At 43.0% G+C, this 27,906-nt stretch overlaps 1 protein-coding gene across 2 annotated transcripts; it reads left to right on the plus strand.

The window, feature by feature from the left end:
• Nucleotides 1-2,229: 2,229 nt before the first annotated feature.
• On the plus strand, nt 2,230-16,625 carry KIAA1143 (KIAA1143 ortholog). 2 transcript variants are annotated; one of them, XM_060247487.1, is made up of 3 exons: nt 2,230-2,571; nt 8,339-8,489; nt 15,706-16,625. In XM_060247487.1, exons 1-3 carry the CDS (start codon nt 2,464-2,466, stop codon nt 15,909-15,911), a joined length of 465 nt encoding a protein of 154 aa, XP_060103470.1. In that variant the 5' UTR covers nt 2,230-2,463; the 3' UTR covers nt 15,912-16,625. The 2 variants fall into 2 exon arrangements, with proteins under 2 accessions (XP_060103470.1, XP_060103471.1); XM_060247488.1 differs by having other exon boundaries at nt 2,430-2,571; nt 8,342-8,489.
• Nucleotides 16,626-27,906: the final 11,281 nt, after the last annotated feature.

Here is a 27,906-nt window from a genome sequence, read left to right on the forward strand (position 1 = left end):
AAGGCTAACATTTTCAGCTTGTTTACTTGTAACTAAATATATTTACATTACATTACATTTATGTACCCAAATTCTTACCTAGAAGGAGATAGCACTGCATCATGTGAATCATCTAGAAAACGTAAAGGGGACAAACATTTGTTACCAAACTTTTGTGTGCTTACAAAATCTGGGAAGCAGAACTGTGGATTTGGGTTTTCCCTCCTGGATTTAATGCAAAATATACATTAATAGTGTAAAAATGAAAAAGAATAATTTAATTTCAGTCACCTGACTAGTGAGATTGTAGTATGCCCTCCAAATGGTATATTTTATTTAACACATGTTACTCCAACACATGTCTTGCTTTTGTTATTTGGAGACTTCAGGTGTATTAACTATAAACTGCTTTGGCCTGTTGTTACTGTAAACTATCTTGGGCTTTGTTACATCTGAAAATCTGTCTAGAAATATAGAAAAAAAATAGAAATATAGAAATAAAACTCTTGTCTTATTTTGCACAGCAGAGTAACATGGTCCCGAGTCCTGACTGATGGATCGAGCTAGCCTGCTCTTTGATACAGAGCTCCACAAATTCCGGGCCTCAGGTTAACAGGGCGCCCAGAAATGTCACTGCAACATCCATTGTTTTCAGCAGTAGTTTATAGTAGTCTCTCTTGGGTTCAGGACTAGATGTGACAGCATCCTTGTGGTCGTGAGGATGCCACTACCATTTTAAAGCAATTTAAAAATGCCACACAAGGCCCATTTAAAGTATTCAGAGCACAAAAGCCAAATGAACAAACCAACCAAACATAAACCACCCCAAGATAGAATTCATTTTAATTTCATCTTTGCTCAGCTCAGCAATTTTGAGTATATCAAGCATACAATATTATGTAAGTCCAAATAAACATGCAGGAGGGAGGACTGCACTGAAAAAGCCAGTAAAACTTGTTAGCTCAATCTAGATGGTCAATGAGATTGGACTAACCCAGGTCACTCACTTAAATACATTACGCACTGTATGAATATCAGATCAAACCTATTAATAGGACCTTAAGAGACACAAAGTTATTAATTACATAAATATTAAAGATAAGGTTTGGGAGCTGTTTTGTTTACTCCGTGGTTACCACCAGCCAGTTCTGTGTGGGAACTCCAGTACGACTAAACGTAATTTCACAAGCTTATATAGCCCTGACCAGAAAACTAAAATCGGCACCCACTGGCACCTTAAAGGCTAACAAAATTTATTCCAGCATAAACGTTTGTGCTTTAGAGCAAAACAAACTGTGTTAGCTTTTAAGGCGACACAGGACTCCTGTTTTATTTTGCACAGCAGAGTAACATGGTCCTGAGTAGCCTGATCTCGTAAACTAAGCAAGGTCGGCCCTGGTCGGTATTAGGATGGGAGACAGACCCCCAAGGTCGTTACTTAGGGACAGGCAACGGCAAACTACCTCTGAATGTCTCTTGCCTTGAAACCCCGAGGAGGTCGTCGTAAGTAAGTCGCAGCTCGACAGCAAAAATAAAATAAAATGTAAACAGTAACATGGCTATCCATCTGAAAGCATCACTTGAGTCAGTCCTCACTAGCCAGCAAAACCATCGCTTGCACAGAGATCAATATGTGGTTTTCTCGGAAGTCGAGACCTTTATTGAGCCCCATGGCGCAGAGTGCTAAAGCTGCAGTACTGCAATCGGAGCCTGAGTCTGATCCCAGCGGAAGGCTGGTTCAGGTAGCCGGCTCAGGTTGACTCAGCCTTCCATCCTTCCGAAGTCGGTAAAACGAGTCCCCGGCTTGCTGGGGGGAAAGTGTAGATGACTGGGGAAGGCAATGGCAAACCACCCCGTAAAAAGTCTGCCGTGAAAGCAACGTCACCCCAGAGTCGAAAACGACTGCTGCTTGCACAGGAAACTACCTTTACCTTTGGAATAAGATGCTCCGCAGAATTTTTCGCTCACCGCCCGGTTTTCGCTTTTTAAAAAAAGGCCTTGTAAAGGGGAGATGGGACGCATTAGTACCATTAAAGGGCCGGAAGAATATATCTATCACCATTTCCTCCTTTTTAAATACGACTTGACTTGAATGAAGGAGCCTTTTAAAAAGGGCGCTGATGAAGCGGCTTTGTTTCTTCTATCCAGCACCCGCTGCTGCCTCAAGGCGGATGCAGAAACTGAACAATGCTGCAAAAGGCTGTCTGGGCGCCCCTGAGAAGCACTCCCGCCCCAGGCTCGTTGCCTTACCTTTCATCCCGGGAGCCATCCTCTCCTTCTCGTCCTCCGCGGGAGGCTGAAGTCCCAAACTCAAAATGGCGGTGATTTGAATTTCGCGCTGAGGAAACTTTCCTCCCCTTATGGCGCCGACGCGGGAGCCGACATGGAAGGGAAAGGCGGAGTTGCGGGAGCGACCTTCGTCACGTGGCTCCGTGCGGCGGGCCAGAGGGGCGGGCCTTCGGTTGGCCTCGGATTGCCGCCGCCATGAGCAAGAGAAACCAGGTGTCGTATGTGAAGCCTGCAGAGCCCGCTTTCCTCAGCCGCTTCAAGGAGCAGGTCGGCTATCGGGAGGGGCCTACGGTGGACACCAAGGTAACCACGACGCTGACCCTTCGCTTGCCTCCCCAGCCGTTTCCTGGCTATGGACTATGTCTACCGACTGTTTTTATCGTAGCCTTCCTCTGAGGCACTTAGGGTGGCGTTCGAGGCTCGCCATTACCCTGCTGGGTTGTTGCAACAGCTCTGTAAGGTAGGCTAGGCGAAGCGTCCTGAATTCAGGCGTCGTGGGTCTCACTTGTATGTAAGAAGGCCTTCTTCAAATGGATCGTGTAATATGAAAGATCGCTGCATAAGATCCGGTGATAGAATATCAGCTTTGCTTACAGCATAGGGTCCCAGGGTTTGGTTTCTGCCATCTCTAGTTAAAAGGTAACATAGCAGGTGATGTGGGGGAATTCAGAGATGTACTACCAGCCTGGATAGACAAGTGATTTGACATGAAGGCAGTTTCATGTATTCTTCGTAAGTCTTTCACCCAGAAAGCTTCGTTGTGGATGTCTGAACACAGGTCTCCCCAATTCTAGCCCTGTCTGCTATAATCATTACATCACCATGGTTGTTAGGGAAAATAGACTATCTGGGAAAATGGCCCCAATCCTACATGTGTTTACTTGGAAGAGTGCTTTACTGAGTTGAATGAAATTTGTTTCTAGGTAATCATGCCTAGCATTGGAAGACCTGCCACAGTAAACTGTTGAATGTTAAGAAAGCATCCTCTTCAAATCTCAGGTGATTGATGGACATCTGTGCTTTCAATGCTGGAGAAATTCAACAGGAGGAGCTTTCCCCATCACTGTCATATTGGGGAAGACATGTACCCTGAGCAGATGCTGAATATCTCATACATCAACACTTTGGGAAAATTAAACTTACGTAATTAGTCCCTGGGTTTGTGTTTTATAAAACATAAATTGTCTGTTAGAGTCATTTGTGTACATGCATTGAAACGATGGTGAAAATTCAGCTTTCAACCATTTTGACTGTAATAGTTGTTAAGGGGTAATCAGTGCTCATTAAACTGTCTTGAGTGTGTGTCCTAAGATCTCAACCATGCATCTTACATTAATTAATCCAGAATGAGTGCTGCTGTCTGGTTGTGTACTTGTGATGGATAGGGATATTGATTCTCTCTCTGGCCATAAGGAATAGTTGCAAGTATGGGTAAATCCAGACTCTTACTGTTTGTGTTTGCAAGTTTCTCTTGTTGCAGTTTTTTTTTCCTGTGGGGAAGCAAGCAGGAATAGCCTCTTTGACAGTTACAGCCTGGATTCTGAATTTCTGCCTGTAGCCAGAACACTTTTGTTTTAACTATTGGGGGCAAATGAATGCAGTGATGTCATAAGTAAATACAGTAGGCCTTGTCTTGACAGGTGGTTCCCAATTTGTAACCACGATCTCTAGAAGGATAGGTAGGCCTTCCTGAAGTGCAAGACTTATGCCAGGGATGGAAGTGAATGTGGCTCTTTTAGCTAAGGGTAATTGTAGTTCTGTCTCTCTGCAGGTTCAGATTAATGGGATAGTATCCTGTTTTCCACAGTGGCTGAGCCACAAGCATGGGCCAAAGCCTCCCCCTGTTACTGCCCTTCAGCAGCTGGTATAGTGGTAAGCTACCTCTGAATATGGAGGTTGAATTTACCCCCAATGGGCCTATCCTCTGTGAATTGGTCTGTGCTAAAGGTGTCAATGCTAATGTCTGTCACTACATCCTGTGGCAGCGAGTTCTGCAATGTATTGTTTACTGGGTTAGTTCTGATGGAGTAGTCTGAAGAATACCAGATGTTTCACACTTTGCTGAGAAAGAGGACGTGCTATTTTTAGCTGATCTTCCAAAATCAGGTCAGAAATGTATAATGAGAGAAGGAATTAACTCATTATGCAATAAACATAAGTTATATTTGTGAACATGGTGGATCTGAAACCACAACTGGTTGATGCATTTCAGTTGCCCTAAAATATAGTCTTACATAGCAATTTTTAATCTGAGAAAAATGAGAATTACTCTGTAGGGGGTGGGATGAAAGAATTTGTGGAATTTCAGTTCCTTGGGGATTTCTGATAAAAAAAAGTTCTGCAGGTGTCGGTCAGGCAACTAAGGGTCTGGGGGCAGCAGAGTTATTGCAAGAGATCTGCAGATCTATCCAGCTTCTCCCCAGGTTTGCCTCCATGGCAGCCATGTCTCTTTCATCTCCCAGCTGATTTGCTGCAGTGCAGCCATGCCTCCCTAACTGGGTCCATCTGTCCTGAACCCCTCACCTAGACAGGTATCATTGGTCCAGCCTTAGATGTAGCCCCCCCCCCCCGTGCACCAGCTCAGTGAATGCTGTTTCTCTGCTCACAAGGAGAATTGCTTTTTTTGAGACACCTGGATGAGGTGTATTGGCTCCCACTGCCTACCTCCTCCCATCTCTGGCAACAGCTGGAAATGCCTATACCTTAACTGAGGTATGGGCTGCTGTCCTTAAAGGAGCTGCTGCTCAGCTGGTGGCTTCCTTGCAAACCTGTTGGTTGGCTTCCTTGACCCCTCCCTGGCACCTCCCATGTATCTGCAATGCCCAGAGCTATATCAGGCAGCTGCCAGGGGCCTGGAAGCTTAACCAGGAAGCTCCCTCTTGATCACTCTAGGGCAGCTCCCTAAGTGTGGAGTAGGAGGGTTTGTCCCAGACATGGCGTGTCATTCTATCTTTCCATCCCACCCATTTCTAAAATATCAGTTTGATGAAGGCAATATCATTTGACTTGTTTCTCATTTGTTCTTAAGCAGTGTTTTCCAATGAAGAATAAGTGGGACTTTCAGGAAGCCTTCAGAGTACTAGAGCTCAGACTTGCTACATACAAAGCTGGGAAGAATATGTCTGAAGTGCATTTCCCTCCCAGTTGCAACACAGCTCCATGTTAAGGCATTTTTAGATGCTGCTAGCAGTGTGAATGTGCAGTTCATGCATTTGATACAAGCTCCTGTTGAAGAAATCTTATGGTGGAATAAATTGTCCTACTCATTAAAATGCCTCTGGATTTCTCATTTTGCCACCTGAATAAGTAATCAATCTAATTAGTTGTGGAAAAGACCTGCAGCTCGACACATACGCCCAGACATGTGACAGTAAATTCTGGAGATGAGGTCTTCCTTCAGTGCTGTCACTAAGACCATGGTGGTGGGAGAAGAAACTGGGCGTCCCATGATCATGCTTGGATCCAGCACAATTGAGAATTCTCTCATTGAGGAACATTTTGTGCTTTAATCATTTTTTGTGTCAGACTCTGGTACCTGTCAGCATCTTAGGAAGCCACTTGTTACTTTTAAAAGGGTTAAAACCAAAATTTAAAAGTATCCACCAATTATTCTGTCAAGGACTGAAAGCTCATTGAACATCTGCACAAATTCCCATAAGTACAAACAAGCTAACTTGTTAGCAAATGGATCATTCTAGGAAGCCACACCAATAACTCCAAACTACGCAGACGAGGGATGGGCACAAATCAAAGAATGAACCGTGGTTCAAGCACAAACTGGGCCAGTTTGTGGTCTGTTTTGAACTGGTTTGTTTGATAGTGTCATTCCTGAACCGAAAAAGGAACCACCTTTTTTCCATGGAGGTTTGGGTGGTTTGTTTTTGCAGTTTGTTCTCCAGACAGCCTGGTGCCAATTCAATCAATTCCTAGGCAATGCTGGGGGTGGATTTGTGGAGAGCCCTCGAAACACCCAAAGCAGTTGTCCATAGCTTGATTGGCAGTTCTGGGAGCCAGCCATGGAGCTTCCATTCTGCTCTATGGGAGCAGATATAATACCACACTGTAACTCAGCTGCTTTCACTTTGCAGCACAAAGAGAGAAGAGTTAGTAGTTGTGAGAGCAGAAGACTTGTTTGCTGAGTGATGGATTTAGAGGGCAGGTGGAAGAGAGCCTGCTGAAGACTCCCAGTGAGTTTAGCTTCTCTCTCGCAAGGGAGCTATTCGATCACCTCCTGAACCAAACAAAACACAAACCAGTTTGAGAAAATGGTGGTTCATGTAAGTTTGTGGTTCGTTTGGTTTGCACAATCAAGCAAGCCGCTAACCAACATGAACCACAATTTTCCTGGTTCATGCCCATCCCTAATACAGAAACAAAACTTTCTTGTACTGTGTCAAGTCTTTGGTCTATATTATCTACATTGATAGGAAGTAGGTAAAGCAAGAAACGCTTTGTTTCAAGCATCTGAGTGTGCTTTATTACTGTTTTTTCAAATGTTTGTAGGTGCTATTTTGATTCATAAACTACAAATTCATTTTAAAGTTTTACTGAATTCACCGTAGTTTTTTATCATTATGTATTTTTCTCAATTGACAGATAAAAATATTGCAACTAGAGCTTTGTGGCGGTCCACAGCATTTTTTTATTTTAAAAAGGCATCCTCTGACTCAATTGGTAACCAGAGAGTAAAACCAATGAAAGAGGTTCATACCAAATTAGCCCCCCCCACAAAAAAAATACAACAGAGAATTAGAAACAGGAAGATTTTCATTTGCCTTGGTATCAACACTTCTTTGACAGTGTTATGCAGTGTGATAAAAAAGCCATCTGTAGGTCTATACCTGATGTCAGAGGGCCTTACTGTTTTTCTGTGCTGCAGCTTCTGGTGACTATTCTGAAGGTGCAGAAATAAGAAATAGCACAAACATCCAAGCTGGATTGCATAGATTTAGTCAGTATTGCACTTTTAGAGGCAAACTGACTGGTTGTGTTTTACCAAAGTCTGAAATTAATAGAGTTGTTTGAAATTAATAGAATTGTTTGAAATAAGCTATCTTAAGTAGGTTCCAAAGTAAAAAAAATGATATTTTTAAAATGTACTAGAAGTAGATTACAATCCAGCTGGTAATTGGAACTACATTGATGATAAAGTTTTTGGAATATGTTATCTATAAGTAAGTTTGGCCAGATTTCTTTTTTAACCTACTGCTTCTTCATTTAATGTTCTATCCGATCATACATTCTTGGAAATAAGTAGGATTGATATCAATTGAGCTTTCTATATGACACTGTTAAGACTGGGCGGTAAAAGGCCTATGGAAATGTTTTAAATTGCTTTTTGCTCTAAAATGTCTCTTATCTTAAAAACAAGTCTAGCTCACCACCTAGTGGTGCGTAATGCTAAAAGAGCTAGAACATATGGCACCCAGACAATCTTAGGATCTCTTGGCTATACTACACAAACTGCCATATGATGAAAATTATTATTGTGTCTGGTTAGGATTGTTACATGGGGTTTAATCTATTTCTTAAAAGCTTTATTTGCCTTTAAAATGCTGTTGAATTTGAGTTTACATGACCCAGAGAATCAGTTGATGTCGTTTTGTTTGACTCCTGCCCCCCCCCCCCCAAAGTATATTGCTCTTAAAATAATGATGGCCCAGGTTAGCCCGATCTTGTCAGATCTCTGAAGCTAAGCATTGTTAGTGTTGGTTAGTATTTGGATGGGAGACTGCCAGGGAAGTCCAAGGTCACAATGCAGAAGTGGGCAATGGCAAACCACCTCTGAATGTCTCTTGCCTTGAATACCCAGTGGGGTTGCTATAGGTCAGCTGCGACTTGACAACATTCTCCACTATCGCCATAGGGCAGAAGCTTTCTAGCCCGCCCTTTTCCCTGCCATATTGTAATTTTATGCTCTGATTTGATTTTGCCAACTGTTGAGACTTTTCTTTAGCTATATTGTCCTTGGCCACTTCCCAGCAGTAATATCTGAAATTCTTCTTTCCTCTTATTTAAGAGCTCTGTATCTGGGATGACTGAATGATATGACTTTCTGTGTTTTCTGTAGAAGGAGCAGCTCCCAGTAGCTGAAGATGATGGTGATGAGAGTGACAAGGAAGATGAACAACCACAGGTGATTGTGCTGAAGAAAGGAGATCTGACTGCAGAAGAAGCAATGAAGATTAAAAGAGAGATAAAAGAGACTTCCAAAGCTACAGGTATATTTAGATATGCTAACTTTCCACCTCAAGGTAAATAGCAAACAGAGAGAGGTGTGAACTTTGGTCACTGTTTCATGTAAGTTCTCATTCAGAGTGCTCAGCAAAACAACTGCTATTTGTAATTTGGCAGTAACTTTAGAGGGGATGTATGTCCAGCCTTATATGCCCAGATTCCTTGTCCCCACTGATCTTGCTTTACTGCTACCGCCTCCCACTCTTCCAGTTGCCATTGAACTCACTGCCTCTTTCTCTCTTGTTCATGTTGCAGCTGCTGCAGCTGTTTCAGCTCTCTAGGGAATTCGCATGGGTGTGCCTTCTCTCAGTCCCCCCAACGACTTTTGATGACAAGTAATGGGATGGGTGGAAGGCAGGGAGCATAGCAACAGTAAACAGGGCGGATGGCAGTGGCATCTGGGGCAAAGGGGCAGATGGCTGGATATACCAGCCATAGTCTGACTCAACAGAAGGCAATATCTTATATACAACCACTTGTGTGAAGAACATACTCCAGTATGGTGTATGTTACATCTTTTCTGTTGGGGAGAAGAATCTGAATAGCCTTCCCTTCATGGAGATACCTTTAGCCACAGTTTAACTCCTTGATAAATATTAATGGTATTACTGTAACATTGTAATGGTAGTTCACTCCTTGGAGTTAAACGTGTGTGTGTGTGTTAAATAAGAAGCTGAAATATGTTAATGAAATATGTTTATGCTTCCATTTAAATTCTAGAGAGAATTACTGTGCTGTCAAAGGTAATTCTTAAGATGTACAATTTTATGGAAGGAGAAAAATGGTAATTGATATATAATGCCTTTTCCAGGTATTCATTATAATCTCTAGAAGAACTGATTTTTCCCTCTGTTGCTGTTACAGTACATTTGGCCCCTGGGAGATTGTAATGTATGTGTAAGTCCAAAAACTTGGCAGCAAGTGTCCTTGTTCATTCAAATTGTAATATTATTCTAGTCTTGTTCAGTTTGCTTGGGGTTTTTCCCTCTCTCCTTTTAAGCCATTATCTACTAGGGCACATTTCCTGTGTCCCTGACTGCTGCTTTAGCACTTTCAGAGTTTATGATGACATTTAGCTGATAGGCAGCCTTGGTGAGCTGCTGTCGTTGTGTGCAGCTTTACCTTTTGACTTTGGCAAAATCAGTTTATCGTTCTCTTTACTGCAGTATCTGCTTTTCAGTTCTGAGTTCGGTAAGTGGATAAGGGTCACTGTCCGCATACTGAGGGAAAACGTGGTCAGGAGGGCATTCTGAATAAGTGATTACATGAGCATGTGGAGGTAGTAAGGGAGGAAATTGCAGGCTTGCAGTTACCCACTTAAGTAGACCCTGCTGGATCACACCTCGGTCCATTTAATCCGGCATACTGTTTTGCACAGCAACTAACCAATTGCTCTGGAAGGCCAAACAAACAGGGCATAGGGGCAGAGGCCTTTCCCTGCTGCTGCCTCCCAGCACCTGGTGTTCAGAGGTTTGCTGCCTTTGTAGATGGAGGCTCCCTTCAGTCACCATGACTAGTAGGGACCGATAAATTTGTCCTTGAATCGAACTCCCTCCCTTTTAAACTATTTTTGCTCATGGCCATCACTACTTCCACTGGCAGTGAATTCCATTGTTTATTTACATGTTGAGTAAAGTATCTCCTTTCATCTGTCTTGAACCTGTTCCCCAATAATTTTGAGGGGTGTCCTTTATTATGGGAGAGGGAGAAAAAGCTCCCTTTATCCACTTTCTCCACTGTATGGGTATAAACCTGATCATGTTTTTCTTTAGTAGGCTCTTTTGTAGGCTGAAAAGTCATGGGCTCTCCAGCCTTTCCTCATGAAAAAGGTGCTCCAATCCCTTAATCATCTGGGTTGCCCTCTGTTGTACGTTTTCCACCTCTGCAATATCCTTTTCGAGATATGGTGTCCTTTAGGGGAGGGACAGTGGCTCAGTGGCAGAGCATCTGCTTGGGAAGCAGAAGGTCCCAGGTTCAGTCCCTGGCATCTCCACTAAAAAAGGGTCCAGGCAAAGAGGTGTGAAAAAACCTCAGCTTGAGACCCCGGAGAGCCACTGCCAGTCTGAGTAGACAATACTGACTTTGATGGACCCAGGGTCTGATTCAGTATAAGGCAGCTTCATATGTTCTTATGAACTGCACACAACTGAGGCCTCACCACAACTTTATACTATGTTGGTCTTGGTGAGCTCCACTGTTGCAAGGCTAGATTCCAGATGTTAGTCTATAGCAGTAAAATAAAATAGGAATCCAGGGACACTTCAAAGACTAACAACATTTGTTGCAGCATAAGGGCTGTATTGCTCCTCAAAGAGCTACTGGCTAGGTGCCCAAAGCCCAGCATTAGACCCTATTTAATATAGGGCTGCTCCCTGGTGACTGAGTACCATTCTCCATGCACTGTGATAGTTGAGCATCAGAGTGGCTCACTTTCCTTTGCAATGTGACAGCAGCCCAAACAAATGAAATGAGAATAGCCATCTTGTTCTCTTGCTTAATCTGTAGCAATAAAGCTTTCCTGTTTAAGAGAACTGACTGATTTAGACTCCTGTTTGCGTGTCTTAGGTGCTCGCTCATGAACAGGGGAAAGGCTGAAGTAACTGGGAAACTGTCATTTCTGCTTGCTCAGAGGCTGACTTTACTAGTATTCCTAGTCACTAGTAATGTGGGAGGCTGGATTTTAACTTGAGGTGGTGGCATGAAAAAAAGGAACACGCATTACATGCACATGGACACACTTCATGCATGTAAACACACAGATCCAGGGAAGGTTTATGACATGCAGTGTCCTGGGTTGAAAGTACCATTCCTAAAACAGGGAAAGGTAAGACCTCCAGTTGTCATTTCATTGCACTGGATCATTGCTAATTCTGAGTTCTTTCATTCTGCACGTGAACAAAACTTGAATGGCACATAGCAAATCCAGATAGAGCAGGTTATACTTGTTGAGAGGATTTGTATATTTCATTATTGTCTGTTTTCCCCTAGGAACATTGGTATTTATTTTAAATGCATTAATTTTCAGACCCCCTCACCCACCCAACTGTCTTATTTTTGTTGTTCTGTTAATATTGGGGGGTTTTTACACTCAAGTTGATTTCTGTTCTTCTTCTGAAGCCACCCATTTCTATGCACTGAATACAGTTGTCAGCTCACTTTGTATGAAAATTTTCCCATTTGAAATCTGGGCTCAGATTTTTTGCTGTTGCTGCATTTGTTGTTTCCACAAATTCCTCTCCAAACTTTTATAGAGAACTCATCAGTTTTTGGAGGTCATTGGCTCAAGTATAGGGCGTTGTGGAAACATCACTCTTCTTGTATCTGGGAAATGGGTGAGAGGTATTTTATTCCTGGGTGAAAGGGATGTATCTTTTTTTGCAAGCTCTCACAAATCAAAGTTGCTTTCCTTCAACATGTTAGCTGAGTTGATTTAGGATCTCATCTTCTCTTTTTCATTCCTTCTGTAAACTGCTTGCATAAGACTTTACCTGCAGTCATTCCTCACTGATTTATTTCTTTGCTCACCACTGCTGACAGATGTGGAGTGAGGAAAGAGCTCCCTGGAATTGGTTGCTGGTTCTGATTGAAAGGTTTACGGATCTTCAAGAGCCAGCACATCCTTTCTAGGTCCTTTCTCTTTTGTTTGGTTCATGTACAATGGGAGGTGTGCTTAGACTCCTTGCCTCTCCTGTTATTTCTTAGGCAATTGTAATTTGTCATTTTGTGTGAAGCTAAAGCTTGTGTAAACTGTAGTTTGTCTACAGTCGCAGTAATCAGTTTGATTGTGGCTTATGATTCTGGTTTCCAGGCAAACTGTGTGCTGGAAAGCATAGTGTAGTTTGCCCAGTGCACATTCAATTTCAAACTGTCATTGAAAGCAGGAAGGGAATTACAGGGTGCAAGGGGGGGGGATATTCAAGCTCATGACGTGTTCCCAGTCTTCCAAACTGTGGAAGGTTGCTTGGTCTGCTGGCAGTCTTATTCTTTTCTTTGTACATCAGATGTTTGTTAAAGTGTTTCATTAAAGACTTTATAGCCCCTTAGAGCTTGTCCCCCTTGGTTTTTTCTTTCTTCAGATTGTCCAGCCCATCGCCAATCCAAATAACGGGCTGCCGTGCAGTCATTCCAAAATAATGTCTAATGCTTCCAGTGGCTGTAGCCCAGCTGCTGTGCTTCTCCTGTGGCCATGAGCTACCTCACTTTGGAATCTCTTTTCTCATTGGCCTGTCCTGCAGACCCCCAGAGACTTGGATAGGAGGGAAGAAGAGGAATAGGTCAGCACTGCTTTGCTTCCCCCCTGCACTGGTGTCGTCAATAACAGTAATAGTTGAGCGCAGGAATGCAGTACAAGCAGCTGAGGACCAAATTCTCTTCTCCTTGAATACATAGCTTGAGTTCGGTTTGGATCCCAGCACTGCTTTTGAGATGCTATAATTATTATGAGTAAAGTATGCTCTGTACCTTGCCTTGTTCACATTTAATCAGCTTTTGCACCACTTTCCCTGACAGCCTTGATGAAAAAGGTAGCATGTTCCATTACAGCTGCGGTTTATTATAAACCTCAGGATAATAGTAGTGTTAAGGGCATAGAGTGCATTATTAAATAAGGATCAATCAGCCACAGTGTTTTTGGCAAGTTTCTATTACACAATTGATTTTTAAAACATTCTGTTACTTAGTTAAGAAAAATGAGTTGCCCGGAAGAAGCTCGGATGCGTTAATGCTCTGTCGTCTATAAATCATCTAAATTGCACACCATTCCAGCATGAGGCTTCGCTCTTGATGCACGACAGTGGATCTTTGTACCTAGCAGAATAGTTTTTGAGAAGCTTCAGTCTCTCAGCAGGGTCTTCCTATTCCATACTGCCAGTCTCAAGAATTTGTCTCTGCAAACTTCCACAAGCAAATGAGTAATATATTTCACCTTTTGCTTAATAAATTGTAATGACCTCATATATACTACCATTGCATTCTGTCAACCACCCTTTGCCCTGCAGCCAGCCTTTGTTTCAGTGAGGACATTTCAATGAATGGTAGCAGGTGCTACAGTGTTTGTAGACTGCTCTCATTGACTCGAACAGGGTGACCTTTGGAGTGTTGCTTGTCAGGAAATAATATGAAGCATTAAATCAGAGATGTTGGACTCATTTGTTACAAGGGCAGGATCTGGTATAAATGCCACTTTGTTGGGCCAGGCCATGTGCACCATAAAATGTAGTGTCAGGTTCTGGAGATATAAACTTTATAAAGGTCACAGGCAAACCCATTTAACAACAATATTATTATTTACTCAAAATACAAACATGCCTAAAACATTAACACTCTAACAGTATTTCCTTAAAGTATCTCCCTGCTGCCCACCCTCCCACTTCCGTTGCCCATTATGCATTATCACTGGGATGGTATATAGGGACATAATGTACAACCTCTGTTATCTGGCAATAATGATAAGCTGCTCTCGGGCCGAATAGAAGCCCACAAGCTGTATGTTTGACACTTCAAGCCAAGCTGCTTTTATTGCATTTAGCTATAGGCTGTTGCAACAAGTACGAACAACAGAGTAGTAGTTTAACAAATTCATTTCACAGTGAAATATTAGATCAAAGAATCCTAGAACTTTTCTTTATTCAGAATTTTTTTTTTTTGCAGCCACAAGAGAGCCAGTTTTGTGTAGTGGTTAAGTGTGCAGACTCTTATCTGGGAGAACCGGGTTTGATTCTCCACTCCTCCACTTGCACCTGCTGGAATGGCCTTGGGTCAGCCATAGCTATTGCAGGAGTTGTCCTTGAATGGACAGTTGCTGTGAGAGCCCCCTCAGTCCCACTCACCTCACAGGGTGTCTGTTGTGGGGGGAGAAGACATAGGAGATTGTAAACTCTGAGTCTCTGATTCAGAGAGATGGGTGGGGTATAAATCTGCAGTCTTCTTCTTCTTCATCATATGGAAGTCTGTAATATCCCTGATGAACCACTTTTGCAAAGGGACAGAGGAAGAGTAAAAAATTTACTCCTTGGCCCATCATACAATGGGTACAGCAACACAAAATACAAACATATTTCAGTTCTTACCAGGCAGTGGTTTTACTTTGTCAGGTTATACCAGCTCAGGCCTGTAGTCACGGGGGGGGGGGGGGCACGGCCTCCCCACCCAACCCCCCCTTGGACCTTTATGGCCCCTCCATTCCCCGGCCCCTGCTCTCTCCGCGCCGCTTTGGTAGCCCCCACCCCACGTCGCAGGCGCCTCCCCCTCCCTCCCTCCCAACTCACCAATGCAGCAAAACAGGGAAGAGCGGGCTTCAGGGGCTCTTTAAAGACGTCCCCCCACCCCTGCTGGTCACACGGCGGGAAAAGCTGCTCCGAGGCCAGCAGTTTGTACGCCGGCTTTCCAGCGCACTCAGCAAGTTCACAAAACTGCCGGCCTCGGAGTGGCTTTTCCCACCAGTCACATGACCGGGGGCCATCGTGAAAGAGCTCCTGAAGCCCACTCTTCCCTGTTTCGCCGTGTTGGTGAGTAGGTAAGGAGAGAGGGTGAGGTGCCATGTTGGAGGGGGCAGGGCCACCAGAGCGGCACGGAGATCGGAGCCAGAGGGGGGCCCCTCCATCCAAATTTTTTTCCCGTGGGCCCCCCCATCTGGCTACGGGCCTGTACCAGCTGGAAACATGGTTCACGCTAAAATTGTTTTAAACACTGGGTGGCTATTTGCCTCATTAGATTTTATTTTGTTTAAAATATTTATAGTCTGCTCCTTCAAAGTATTCCCCAAGTAGCTTACAGGACAGTCTTAAATATACATACTCAAAATAAGTCCCAGTGAATTCATTGGAACTGACTTCCCAGTAAATGTGCTTATGATTTCTATCTTATTTTTAAACAGTGTATTGAATTCAGAATAAGCACAAAAACGGTTTCTATCTTTAGATGTCTAATGTTCATGACCTTCTTCTGGGTACCACATAAACTCTCTCTATAAATTGCATTCTGCTTTTCCTTGGCTTGAAATATGGTGAGCAAAGGGCATGTACCTAGAAAAATTTCTCAAGAGAAGATGGTGGCTCAGGTCATCATACTACAGTGGGAGCAAAACATTAAGGCATCGTGACCCTATTATGTAAGTAGATTGCATAATATTATTATACTGCTTGCAAGTAGAGCAGCATAGTTCTGTGGTGATTACTTAACAATCATTTGTTTTTGCTTTAGATGATGAACCTGATTCTGCAGATGGAAAAATTGTTTTTAGAAAGCCTTCCAAGCGTCCATCAGGAGAGAAGTATTCTGGTTTGACAGCCAGCTCAAGTAAGAAGAAAAAAGAGACAAAGATGATTCCTCCAACCATGCAAAATACAACCAAGCAAGTGAAAAATAGCAGTTTGCTCTCATTTGATGAGGATGAGAGTGATGATTAGGTAAAAAATTGAGTGCATAATAGAAGCAGAGAGACAGCATGCTTGACTTTTAGTCATGCCTGTTTGTGTGTGTGTGTGTGTGAGAAAATTCTGCAAAATTAGTTGGGAGTACAGCTCTGGAAGTTTTTTCCTAAATTAAAAATCCATCTAGTTTTCCATCTATTTGATGAAGAGCATGAAATCTTACTATATATCTGCAAACTGATTTTTAAACAAACTAATCATTCCCCCTTGACAGCATCTTCGTTGTCAAATATGGACATCTGGATGTGCAGTTTTACCCGGTTATACCTGATCACCCTATTGTAGAAGTGTAAAATCTGCTTACTGTTGGAAAGTGTAAAATTTTGCTCTGGTAAAAGTTTTCTGTTGTATCTCTGAGGACTGAAAGAACTGCTGAGATGCTGATCACACTGAAGATATTGATTTTTCAGAAGAGGTAACTGTGCTGCAGAATGTCCTTTAGTAGAAAAATGCTTGGATAAGTGTAATGTGTTCTATAACCAAGGATGGATTGTGTGTTGCTACAAAGCATGTGGCAGGATTACCCATATAAAGCTTCATCAGGGAGCTGATACGAAGTTGCTGTGTGCAACAGCTGTTTTTAGTTTAGTTGTTATTTTAATACCGCCATTAAATGATGGCAAAATCATTTTCTATTTATTCCAGTTTTGGTCCACTGTTCTTGAGAAAATAAACCCAATGTTCTCAGTCTGTAAGTTCAAGGCTGTTTTTTTTTAACAGGTTCACAAAATGTCCCAGATTTTCAATGATTATTATTTTATCCTAGAATGCGACAGACCCCAAACAAGTTTGAAAATATCCCAATGAAAAGACTGAGCCAGTGTGTTGTAGTGGCTAGAGTGTCAACCCAGGTTTGAATCCCCACTCTGCTGTGGGAGCTTGCTGGGTGAACTTGGGCCAGTTACACGCTCTCAGCTTAACCTACTTTACAGGGTTGTTGTGAGGTTAAAATGTAGGCCAGAACAATGTAACCTGGTTTAAGTCCCCCCCCCCCCAATTAGGGATAAAGATGGGCATAATTAAATGAATTTATTTATTTGATTAAATGAATTATTTATTTGATTAAATAAATTAAATGAATTTATTTTATTTATTTGAAACATTTGTATGCCACCTTCTTATCTAAGGCCCATTCAGATTTCTGGCCCTGAGAAAAGAAATCCTGATTCTAAAGTGTCCCAAGATAGATGCTAATCAGCTCAGCCTTTTTCTTCTTAAGAGTCTTCCTGTTCATCTTTTTTCATGCATAGACTAGCAGTGCTTAGACAGGTAGCCCTTGGTTTGGCCATTCCTTCCTCCACCAGTCAGCTGATAGAAGTAGAGCAAGGGATTATTCTTTCTTGGGGATGCTACATGGGAATAGTTAAAGAGGACCTCAGGGAAGTAAGACAAAGACTCCAATTCAATTTATTTCAGTGTTTCAAAGGGGAAATCGGAAGAACCATGATCTTATTCTGGACTTGCAGGTGCCAACAGACTTGTTCTAAAGTTTATCCTATATTCAGGGGGAAAAGCTATTGAAATGTTCCCTGTAGTGGATGAACACTTGTGATTTGATGAACATTTGTGATTTGCATCCATCCATCATCCCTTATCACAAAAAGTTCCTAAATTTTTAGGAGCATAGCCACTGTAATGCCATAGGGCCTGCCCATCTATGACCAGTGTGCTACATCAAGTTTCTACATTGTTGTATGGCTGAAAATAACCAACTTGACATTACAGAGCAAATGAATAACTATGTGGAAATCTTCCATTTGACCTCCATCCTGACATATCCTGACATGGTAGATTCCTCAGCCACATGAGGCATAGAGTGGGAAAGGCCTCCATAAGGAACATCTGTTGAATATGATTATTTGCTTGCCTGGTTGTCTGTCCTGCAGGTTTTTGTATCATGTACCTGAAATTCTGCTTCACTAACCCGCTGTGATCACACAAACGTCTATATATGTGGGAAAATAGTAAGCACCAGGTATGTGCATAACCAGCCTTTACAATCGACCATTATAATGTTTGTAAGACTCAAGCATCTCCTGATTAGTCCAGATCTAATTCTGCCCTCTTCCCAGGGTTGAGAGAGGATAGGTGTTGGGGAAGACAGAAGTAACAGCAGTTTTGGCTCCAAAGGTGACATGAAAATCTAGCTGAGGCCCAGTTTGGGGCTGGTAGATACAAGAGGCAAATGGGAAGAAGGGGATGGTGGTGTGCGGTGCATAAAACAAAGCCAGAATCTGAACCTGTGGATTGGGGAATTTCACCAGAAAAGGAATGTCTGGTTTCAGGATCGGGAAGGGGAAATGTTTGGATGGGGGAGCAACGTTAGGAATAAAGTTAAAGCAATGCATGGAGAGTTCAATTCCATCAGCTATACATACTGTGAACTAATATTGGAGTCAAAGATTCTTTTCCACTAATGATGGGGGCTGCTTCCAGTGCAAGGAGTCCTCCTGTGGTCCCATCATGAAAGGCTCTATGGAACTTTAAGATCCAGATCCAGTTTCTGATAACCAAATTGGTCTGCTCAGCACCTAAAGTAAAGGATGGAGTGAAAGAAGGGAAACATTGAGAGTGAAAGGAAGATGGGGACACTGGAGTTTAGCATCGCTGGCTACGAGATTAAAGAGGTGGGTGCATCTTGTCTGATGGTGCCTGCTTGTTTAGAACTCCAGAAGACAGAGACTTTTAAAAATGCCAGTGAGATGTCAATATTTTTGAAGTGTGACTGCAGAAATATTGTTTATGATTATAGCCCACAATATATTGCCTGACTCTTTGCCCATTTAACCAATGAATAAAAGGTACTCCCTAAAGAATTGGAGGTTTGCCAGAACTTCTGTGTGCTGGAGATTTTTTCGCCCCCTTCCCCTACACAAAATGCTCTGCATGCATCTTTCCCACGCAGTCTGCAAAGTAGCTCACATTAACTGAAAAGCAGCGCCAGCACTGTGTTTATCAAGGTGGTGAATGATGGCCAAGAGATCAAAGAGAATTAAATTTACCTTGAGAGGAGAGTGGGAGGGAAGTGAAACCATCAAGCTGATTCTGCCTAGTCAGAATCGGTTGTTACGAGCCTAGTAAGCAAATGTATTTAAACGTGGCCACTTTGAGCTTGCCACTTTTGTTCTCTAAATAGAGCAGGCAGTGCTTTTTGGACTCTTTGGCTCCTTGTGCTTTCTGCCCAAGGTGAGTGGCATTTCTTCAGTCTCTAAATGTACAGCAGGAACATAAATCACTCAAAAGTGGAACAGATGCCCTAATGGACTCTGAAGCCCAACCTGCTGTCCCAAGGCACATGTTTACATCTAACTTGCATTGAGCCTAAAGGCTGGGGATGCATTGGGTATGCAAAAAAATGGCATAATTGCCATGTATGAAAGAAAAGGCACCATAGGTAGGAGAAAGAACATTTGTCAAAAGGAGGATGGTAGAAACTGGGATAGTTTGAACATACCTATTGGCTGTGAAAAGTGCTGTGAAGTTGTAGCTGACAGAGCATTTTCAAGGCTGATCCCACAGCGTTTTCAATGCAAGAGACAAACAGAGGTGGTTTATGATTGTCTGCTTCTGCATAACAACCCTGGACTTCCTTGGTGGTCTCCCATCCAAATACTAACTGGGGCTGACCCTGCTTAGCTTCTGAGATCAAGCAAGATTGGTCTAACCTGGACCATCCAGGTCAGGGTGAATATAGCGATTAGGACAACCTTATTCGGAGCACTGTCCACAGTTTGGATCACTACCTCCTTTTTGAGATGATTGAGCTGGAGTAGGTGCAGAAAGGGGCAATCAAAATGGTCATGTAGTTGGAGCATTTTTCCAGAGGGTATGTTAAAAGACTTTGGGCTTTTGAGTTTAGAGAAAAGATGGTCAAAAGACGACAGAAAAGTTTATAAAGTACATGGTAGGAGGAAAATGGATAGCATTTTTTCCTCCTTCAGCCATGCCTAACGAAGTAGATGGGCACTAGACTGAGGACAGAGAAGAGGAATTATGTTCTTGAATAATCAACTTTTGGAAGCTCACTGCCATAAGATGTAGCGCAGACTTTAAAAGTGATATAAACATATGCTTGGATAATTAGCAGTCTATCAATTACTCTTATCCTTTGTGTTTCAGAGGCAATGTACCTCTGACCACTGTCTTCCTAGGCCCCTTTTTGTAAGGAGTATTTGGAGGCAAACAGAATGCTAGACTAGATGACTCATTAATTTGGTCCATCAGGGCAATTCTTGGAAACCATTTGGTAGCAGGTCTCCCAAGCCCAAAACAATAAAAATGCCTAAAATCTGAGAAGTTCTCTTTTTCAACTGTTGCTTGCAGTGTTCCCAGTTATGGGGACAGAGCCCTAAGCACATACGTGCAAAGGACTTGTACGCACCTTCAGGTGAGCAGGTGGGAATGGAATTTGCTGCCCCAGGTATCTTCATTGTTGTTATCTTTTTTTAGCTGCTTCTTTGCCCCATCTGGGCTAATGCCAGCCTCTGAGCAATGTACATCGGTAATATGGAAATAAAATAAATTTAAAACCAATAAAAACAATTCAAGCTAATACATCTTACAAACCCCTGATGGTGCGCCTCTATTTTTTAATTTTTTCCAGACTGCTGGATGTCATACGGAGAGGGGGTGGGGGAGCTCAGAAGGGTGGAGGAAATGGGGTGCCACCTTGGCAACCATCACTGTCCTTACTTGAAAGCCGGGCAGAACATCTCTGTCTTATAGGTCCTGTGGAATTGCATAGGATTCTGCAGGGCCCTGGTGTCATCTGGCAGAAAGTTCCACCAGGCTGGGGCCAGGACCAAAAAAGCCCTGGCCCTCATCAAGGACAGCTAGATCTCTTTAGGGCCAGGGATCACGAACAAGTTATTACCAGTAGAGTGTAATGCTCTTCCAGGGACGTAGCAGAGGAGGCAGTCCTGCCGATACACACATTCAAACCTTGTAGGATAAATTGTGTGAAAAGTGTTTGTGCCTGCATACTTTTATAAATTAGACAGGCATAGGCTCTGAGTTTCGATCAGTGATTGGAGTGGACTCATGCGCTCCAATCTGTTCCCTCATGCATGTTGCTGTGTTCCCACAATGTCATATGCATGATATCTGTCTAGTGCTGATTAAACTGCACACAAGAAGTGCCATGTATCCATTAAACCTGTCACATCAACCACGACTACTGCAAATTTTCCTCAAAATGGGAGTGCCTGTGCTCATTATGTCACCACTGCTACCATACGTTCTGTTTTAATTACATATTGAAGGCCTTGAACTGGAAATGACTAATTGGTCTGGTTCCAAAGACAAATGAGAAGCCCGTTACTGCTGTTTCAACTCATATCTGTAGCCAACCCTGAGATCTTGGCTATTATGTTCTTCAATGGCTGGCTTTCCCTTTTGGAAACCAGAGTCCATGCCAGGTGTCCAGCACAAAATGAACTGCTCTGTGGATGCCTCAGCAAGATATGGGCACCAAGGTCCTGCAAGCTTTTTGCATTTGTCTGTGCAGATAGTGCTTTGAGCAGAAAACTCCAGTAACCGAGCTGTGATTTAAATGCTTACATAGATTGTTTAATGAAAAACATGCTATACTGACAGGGTCTCCTTTTAATGGATAATCCTGTTATGATTTGCAATGAACCAGCCTTGACAGTTGTTTGAGTTGATTATTTCTCTCGTGTCACAGTATATTAACAAAGCAATGCTTCACTATGCGATGTGCGGACAATTTCTCTTTCAAGGACACCAGGCATGCCTTTGGTGCAGTACAAGAGAGATGATAATACAGTCTCACTGCATGTTTTGAAACGGAGCCAGTTAATAACTTCAGGGCTGATCACAGTTACCTGCTCTCAGGTAGGAATGCAAAGACTTCATTAACTTTCCCACTACTACATGTGCATAAACACACACACTGTGAAAACACAGTTGTGGCTCCATTTCACAATATTCAGTGAGACATTATCTCTCTCGTGCCTAGTGCCCATGAAAATGAAGTTGCCAGACACTGGCCCATTCCTAATTCTATGGCAAAGAAACGTATTTGAAGAACTAGTTTGTGGTACAGCTTATCCTCACTTTCTAGACCTTATGTAGGTAATTGACCACAGATGCAGCCTACAGCAAGAGGAAGATTAGCACCTCCAAAGTGGATTGTAGTAGTGGAACTTCAGAGGCGAGTTCTGATACTTGTATGTTGGGCCAAGTGAAATTATTCAGGGGACACAACTACAGATAAAGCTGTCATTTGGTGATTTAAATCAGCATGGTGAATTCATTTGCAATCCTCCTCCTCGTCCCAGTTGGTACAGTAGCTACATCCATGGAACCACTGATCAGCTGTGATTCCTCTCATATGGAACACTTGGGACCCTTTCCTTGTGGCACTTTACAAATAACTTCACTGACCCCTGTGAATGGCACTGCTTTTAATAATGAGCACTGTAGATTATATTCTCACTTTTGGTATTTAGACTTAAATTAGCTAGTAGCAGCCAGGTAGAAAGCCACTTGTCTTACTGCTTAAATGGGTTTGAGGTGCGGAAGGGACTTCTATAATGCCATGTCTCATGGGCTTTATCTGAAATTAATGTTTCCCCCCTCTGCTTCTTGCTGAGCGTTCATAAATGTCATCGATGTTCACGGTTTTTTATTTTATTTTATCAAATTTATATCCCGCCCTCCCCTTCCTGTTCTGAAGAGCTGATCATTCCAGGCCAGGCAACAACAAAAGCTGCTCCCACAGACACAAATACAGAGGCAGTTGCAGTGGCAACAGAACATCCATTCAGTAGTTTCCTGCAGTGTTCCCTCTAAGCTGAGTTAGTATGAGCTAGCTCACAATTTTTTAGTGACCAGCTAACACATTTTTGTCTCAGCTGAGGAAAAATGGCCCTAGAGCTAACTAATTTGTGCAGTAGCTCACAACTTTAATGCCAGCAGCTCACAAAGTAGAATTTTTGCTCACAAGACTCCACAGCTTAGAGGGAATATTCGTTTCCTCTACATTTTCTTTGTCATATCCTCCTCGGCTTGAAGAAGCGCTGTTAGACTGGCAATCGTGGGGGTCTGAGAAGGTCAAGGACATGGCAGGCAGCACTGGTGCAATGCCACTATGTGATTTCGTGAAGTGCTAGAAATTGTAGGGATTCCTATCCAGGGATTCCTAGAGCAAGAGTGATTTTACTTCCAGATTTTCTTTGAAAGTGATGTGTTGTCAGTGACTTTTAGTTCCATCCTCCCTTACTAGCTGCTGGAGCAGCAACGGAAGGTGTGTGTGTGGAAAATCTCCCACCTCTAGCAGGTAGGTGGCATCACTAGCTTCCGGTCAGGGGAGGTGAATCTCTAGCTTCCAATAACATTCAGACTTACGGTATATGCAGGGTTATATAGCAGAAGGTTAGACAGTGATGGTGGCAGGCAAGAGCTATCACAAAGACAGGCCAGAAAGCATAGTTTCCAAGAGCTGGGGCAGCCAATTTCCTGGTGGAGCTTGCAGTTCTTTTGGAATTACAGCTAATATCCAGGCTTCAGAGATAAATCACCCTGGAAAAAATAGCAAATTCGGAGGGTGGACTGTATGCATCTCATCCCTGCTAAGCTCCTTCCCCTCCCCAAACACCACTGTCTCTAGACTCGTTCCCAAAACTCCAGGAATTTCACAACACAGTTGGCAACCTTCCCTAGACCACTGGTCCAGTCAAAAGAGAAAACGATTCATTCAGAGTAGGTGTGGACATCTCCTGACCAGTGTTTCCTCTAAGCTAAGTTAGCATGAGCTAACTCACAGATTTTTAGCTTCCAGCTCACACATTTTTGTCTTAGCTTAAGGAAAATGGCCCCAGAGCACAATAATGTATGCAGTAGCTCACAACTTTAATGCCAGTAGCTCACAAAGTAGAATTTTTGCTCACAAGACTGCAGTTTAAAGGGAACATTGTTCCCAACAGTTAATAAATTGCCCAAGTAGGATCCATCTGAATAGTGTGCATAAACCTGTGACAATTACTTTTCATAATGTATAGATAAAGTTTTAACTTTGTATGCTTTAAATTCCAACTTCTTATTTTATGTAATCGTTATGCATGATATGAAGGTGAACTTACTGCTGCTATGAGTAAGTCCCCCCTCAAAAAACAATTTGTTTCATTTTCATGAAGTCACAGTAAACACAAAGTGAATTATGGCAGTCTGGATTAAACTGAAGTAAATTCAATTAAGGCAAGCTAAACTAATGTAAATTGGAAATGCAGCTCTCAGAGGACACTGATCAGAATGAGGATAAGGATTAAAGGCAAAGATACCCATAGGCAGAACCATTTCCTCTGAGCTGCCACCCCATGATGAAAATGGCCTGTTGCCCCACAAGCTACCCCTGGGGTCAGGACAACTCACTGAGGTACAATTTACTAGCAGATGGTGTAGCATTATTAAATCATGATCTCTCGTAGGGGTGAACCACACAAAATCCTTCATGATTTTCCAACCCTGTGAGGGCATTTCTGTCTCATTTTTCTATTTTGCCCCAGTGTGAAGCATGATATAACAGTTCACATTTGGATTCATGTTTTGTTAAAACAGTGGCCATGTGACCCACAAAAAAGGGCTTGTCACATTCAGATCTGGAATTGTGATTTTGAAATAATAAACGCTGTTCTAATAAACTGTTGTATAATGAGTAATACTTAAGTATATAATTGTAGAAATTCTGTAGAGATTTACAGATTATTGCCTAATTTCAATTTTGACCTCACACTAGTAAGTATTTCTTTAGGGTGAAGAGAACAAAACAGTGGTCCCCAACCATTTTGGCACCAGGGACCAGTTTTGTGGAAGGCAATTTTTCCATGGACCAGGGGAGCGGGGCGATGGTTTTGGGATGATACAATTGTGCACTTTATTTTAATGTGGTTAAGAGCTCTGACGCTTATCTGGGATATCTGTGTTTGATTCCCCACTCCTCCACTTGCAGCTGCTGGAATGGTCTTGGGTCAGCCATAACTTTCACAGAGCTGTCCTTGAAAGGGCAGTTTCTGGGAGAGCTCTCTCAGCCCCACCTACCTCACAGGGTGTCTGTTGTGGGAGAGAAGATAAAGGAGATTGTGAGCTGCTCTGAGATTCAGAGTGGAGGGCAGGATATAAATCCAATGTCTTATTATTATTACTACATTGTAATGCTCACATACTTTGGCCACCAAATGAGAAGAGAGCACTCACTGGAGAACACCCTGATGCTGGGAAAGACAGAAGGCAAAAGAAGAAGGGGACGGCAAAAGATGAGATGGCTGGACAGCATTACTGATGTAACAAACATGAATTTGAGCAGGCTTCGGAGGATGGTGGAAGACAGGAGGGCCTGGCGTGACTTTGTCCATGAGGTCGCAAAGAGTCAGACTCGGCTGTGCAACTGAACAACAACAATATATAATGAAATAATTATACAACTCACAGCCGGGTTGCTAACAGACCACAGATCGGTTGGAGACCCCTGGAATAGAAGACCATGGGGAAAACAGCAGCAGGCAGAAAAAACCCAGCATGTTTAGAAACACAGAGCCCTGGCTGATGACTATTTAAGGATATTGTATGGGAGGCACAGATGGTGGAGAGCTGTCTGAGGGGAGAAAATAATGTAAAGAAAGCTGAGTTGTATTACATGAAAACAGAGAAATGTAGACTGAAGGAGCATAATTGAAGAATGTAGCTCTTAATGGGAACATAGATTTGTGCACACGGATTGCCAGATGGTTGCTGTGTTTGTGTAGCCGCTCTGAGCCCGCCTCGGTGGGGAGGGCGGGATATAAATCGAATAAATAAATAAATAGTATAGGTAATGGATGTGAGAGTGCAATACACAGTTCCCCCAGGCTTCAGGTTGGGGGTTGATCCTGTACAAGAACTGGGGGGTGGGGGGGTGGGGAATCAATTGAATCTGTCTAGTGTAAAGGTACTGGTGGACCAAGCAGGCAATTAGCCACCTTTTGATATGCCTGAAATATAAGTGGATAGAAGCACCCAACTAGGAAAAATGCATCTTCTCGCAATTGCCTATCCACCCTCAATAGTGTTCATCATACACACTTTTGTCCATCTCAGAGCTGCTGTGATAGATCATGTTGTCCTGGAGCCTTGTCTCTTTTTCATGTATTGGCCAAGCTCCAGGAACATCAAAAAGGAACAACCCATTTAATGAATCGATGTAGCCTTCACAACAAAATTATCAAGCCATGTAATGGATCAGTGCTACTCTGTTCTGCACCAGCTAGGCCTCCTCTGTGTGCCGTGTTCATTTCTGGGCACCACATTTGGAATGAGTTAAGAGGAGGGCAACAAAGACTGTCAGGTCTGGAAAAGGAGTCCTACAAGCAAAGGTTGAAGGAACTAGGCAAGTTTGACCTGCAATGAGACTTGAAGGCCTATCAAGTGAAAGGGCAAAGATGTGTTCTCTGCTGCAAGGAGGCAAGAGTAGATCTAAACAGGTTTGGGGGATGCCTTAGCTCTTGATTTCCTGTACTGAGTAGGGGGTTGGACTAGATAGCCTATATATAATTCATTTTCCTCTGTTATTTGCACTCTTGTGCGTGCACTTGCTTGGCAATGTTACATATCTCAGAAAGTGAAAAAACTATATTAAGATATTTAAGATAGTTAAGTGCTATTTTTTTTTTACAATGAAAATGAACCATGTTAATAGAATTCTTTCTACAAAATGGAGGTTTCCTGCCTCCTCTTTCTCATGGAATTTCTCTGTGCTATCCAAAAAGTTGGGGACTTGTCCTGAACATTGGGCTAAATATGAGCAGAATTGGGAAAATAATCCATTCTCATCTATTGGGTTGCTAGGCCTTGAAGGCCCTGCAGTGGGGAGTTCTGGCAGTGGAGATGGATGGAAATGGCATTACCACAATGTCTTAATGTCATTTCTAACAAAAAAACCCCAACAACAACAAACTCAGATGTGACACTTTAGGAATCCCATTGATCTGTGTGGTTTGACCATAGAGAACTGGCAGATTTTGAGAGCATCACCACATCATGGTGACATCATGCCTGTTTTTCAGCCAGAAATGGCATCACATGACTGTTTTCCCCTCTCCATTTTCCCATGCTGCTTATTTGAGTAGTGGTGAAGACCAGGGAGGGTTGATGGAAGGTCTCCTGCTAGAAATGGGTAAGTGACATCTCAACCCACACATGCATAAAATAATAACAGGATTTCCAGAAATCTTTAACTAATTGCGAGTCTTCCAACAGTGGAGAGAATTTCTGGAGATATCAGTTTATTTCCAGGCAGAGAAGTGCAACATGGCAGAGAAAACAAGAGCAACATTCCATAAACTCTGAAAACTAGACAGAATGCATTTGAGTTGCCTCTAGAGTTCAAATGGACTCAACAACTCTGCTAGTATTAGGGCTGGCCCTAGGGCCTGCAGCGCCCCAGGCAGTCTCCCCACTTTCCCTGCTGCCCCTTCACAGCCCTTCTGACTAGTGGTGGGGAGAAGCAGCAGCAAAGGGGAAGACAGCAGCAATAGGGGAGAGAAAAGAGGCGTGGAGAAGCAGTGGTAAGACAACAACGGGGGAACTTAAGACACTAGCGATCAGGGCAGGGAGAGAGGGGAAGGAGGCGGGGAAAAGCGTTGGCAAGGCAACAACAGGGGAACTTAAGACAGCAGCGATGGGGGTGGGGAGGGAGGCGGGGAGAAGCGGCCCAGGCAATGGGGGAACTTAAGACAGCAGTGATCAGGGCGGGGAGGGGAAGGAATTTTTTTAAAACAACATGGTGGGGGTGCCCAATTTGGTACCCCACCAGGGCTGGTGCCCTAGGCAAGCACCTATTTTGCCTAGTGGAGGAGCCAGCCTTGCCTAGTATTTACATTGATGAAAGTGTGCATGTTATCACCTATCCTACACTAAGACCAGCATATAGTGACCAAGGGGGTATCCTTGCTGCAAAAGAAGAGTTCTGATTCTTAGG

Source organism: Heteronotia binoei, chromosome 10, assembly GCF_032191835.1.
Source record: "Heteronotia binoei isolate CCM8104 ecotype False Entrance Well chromosome 10, APGP_CSIRO_Hbin_v1, whole genome shotgun sequence".
NCBI classification, from domain to species: Eukaryota; Metazoa; Chordata; class Lepidosauria; order Squamata; family Gekkonidae; genus Heteronotia; species Heteronotia binoei.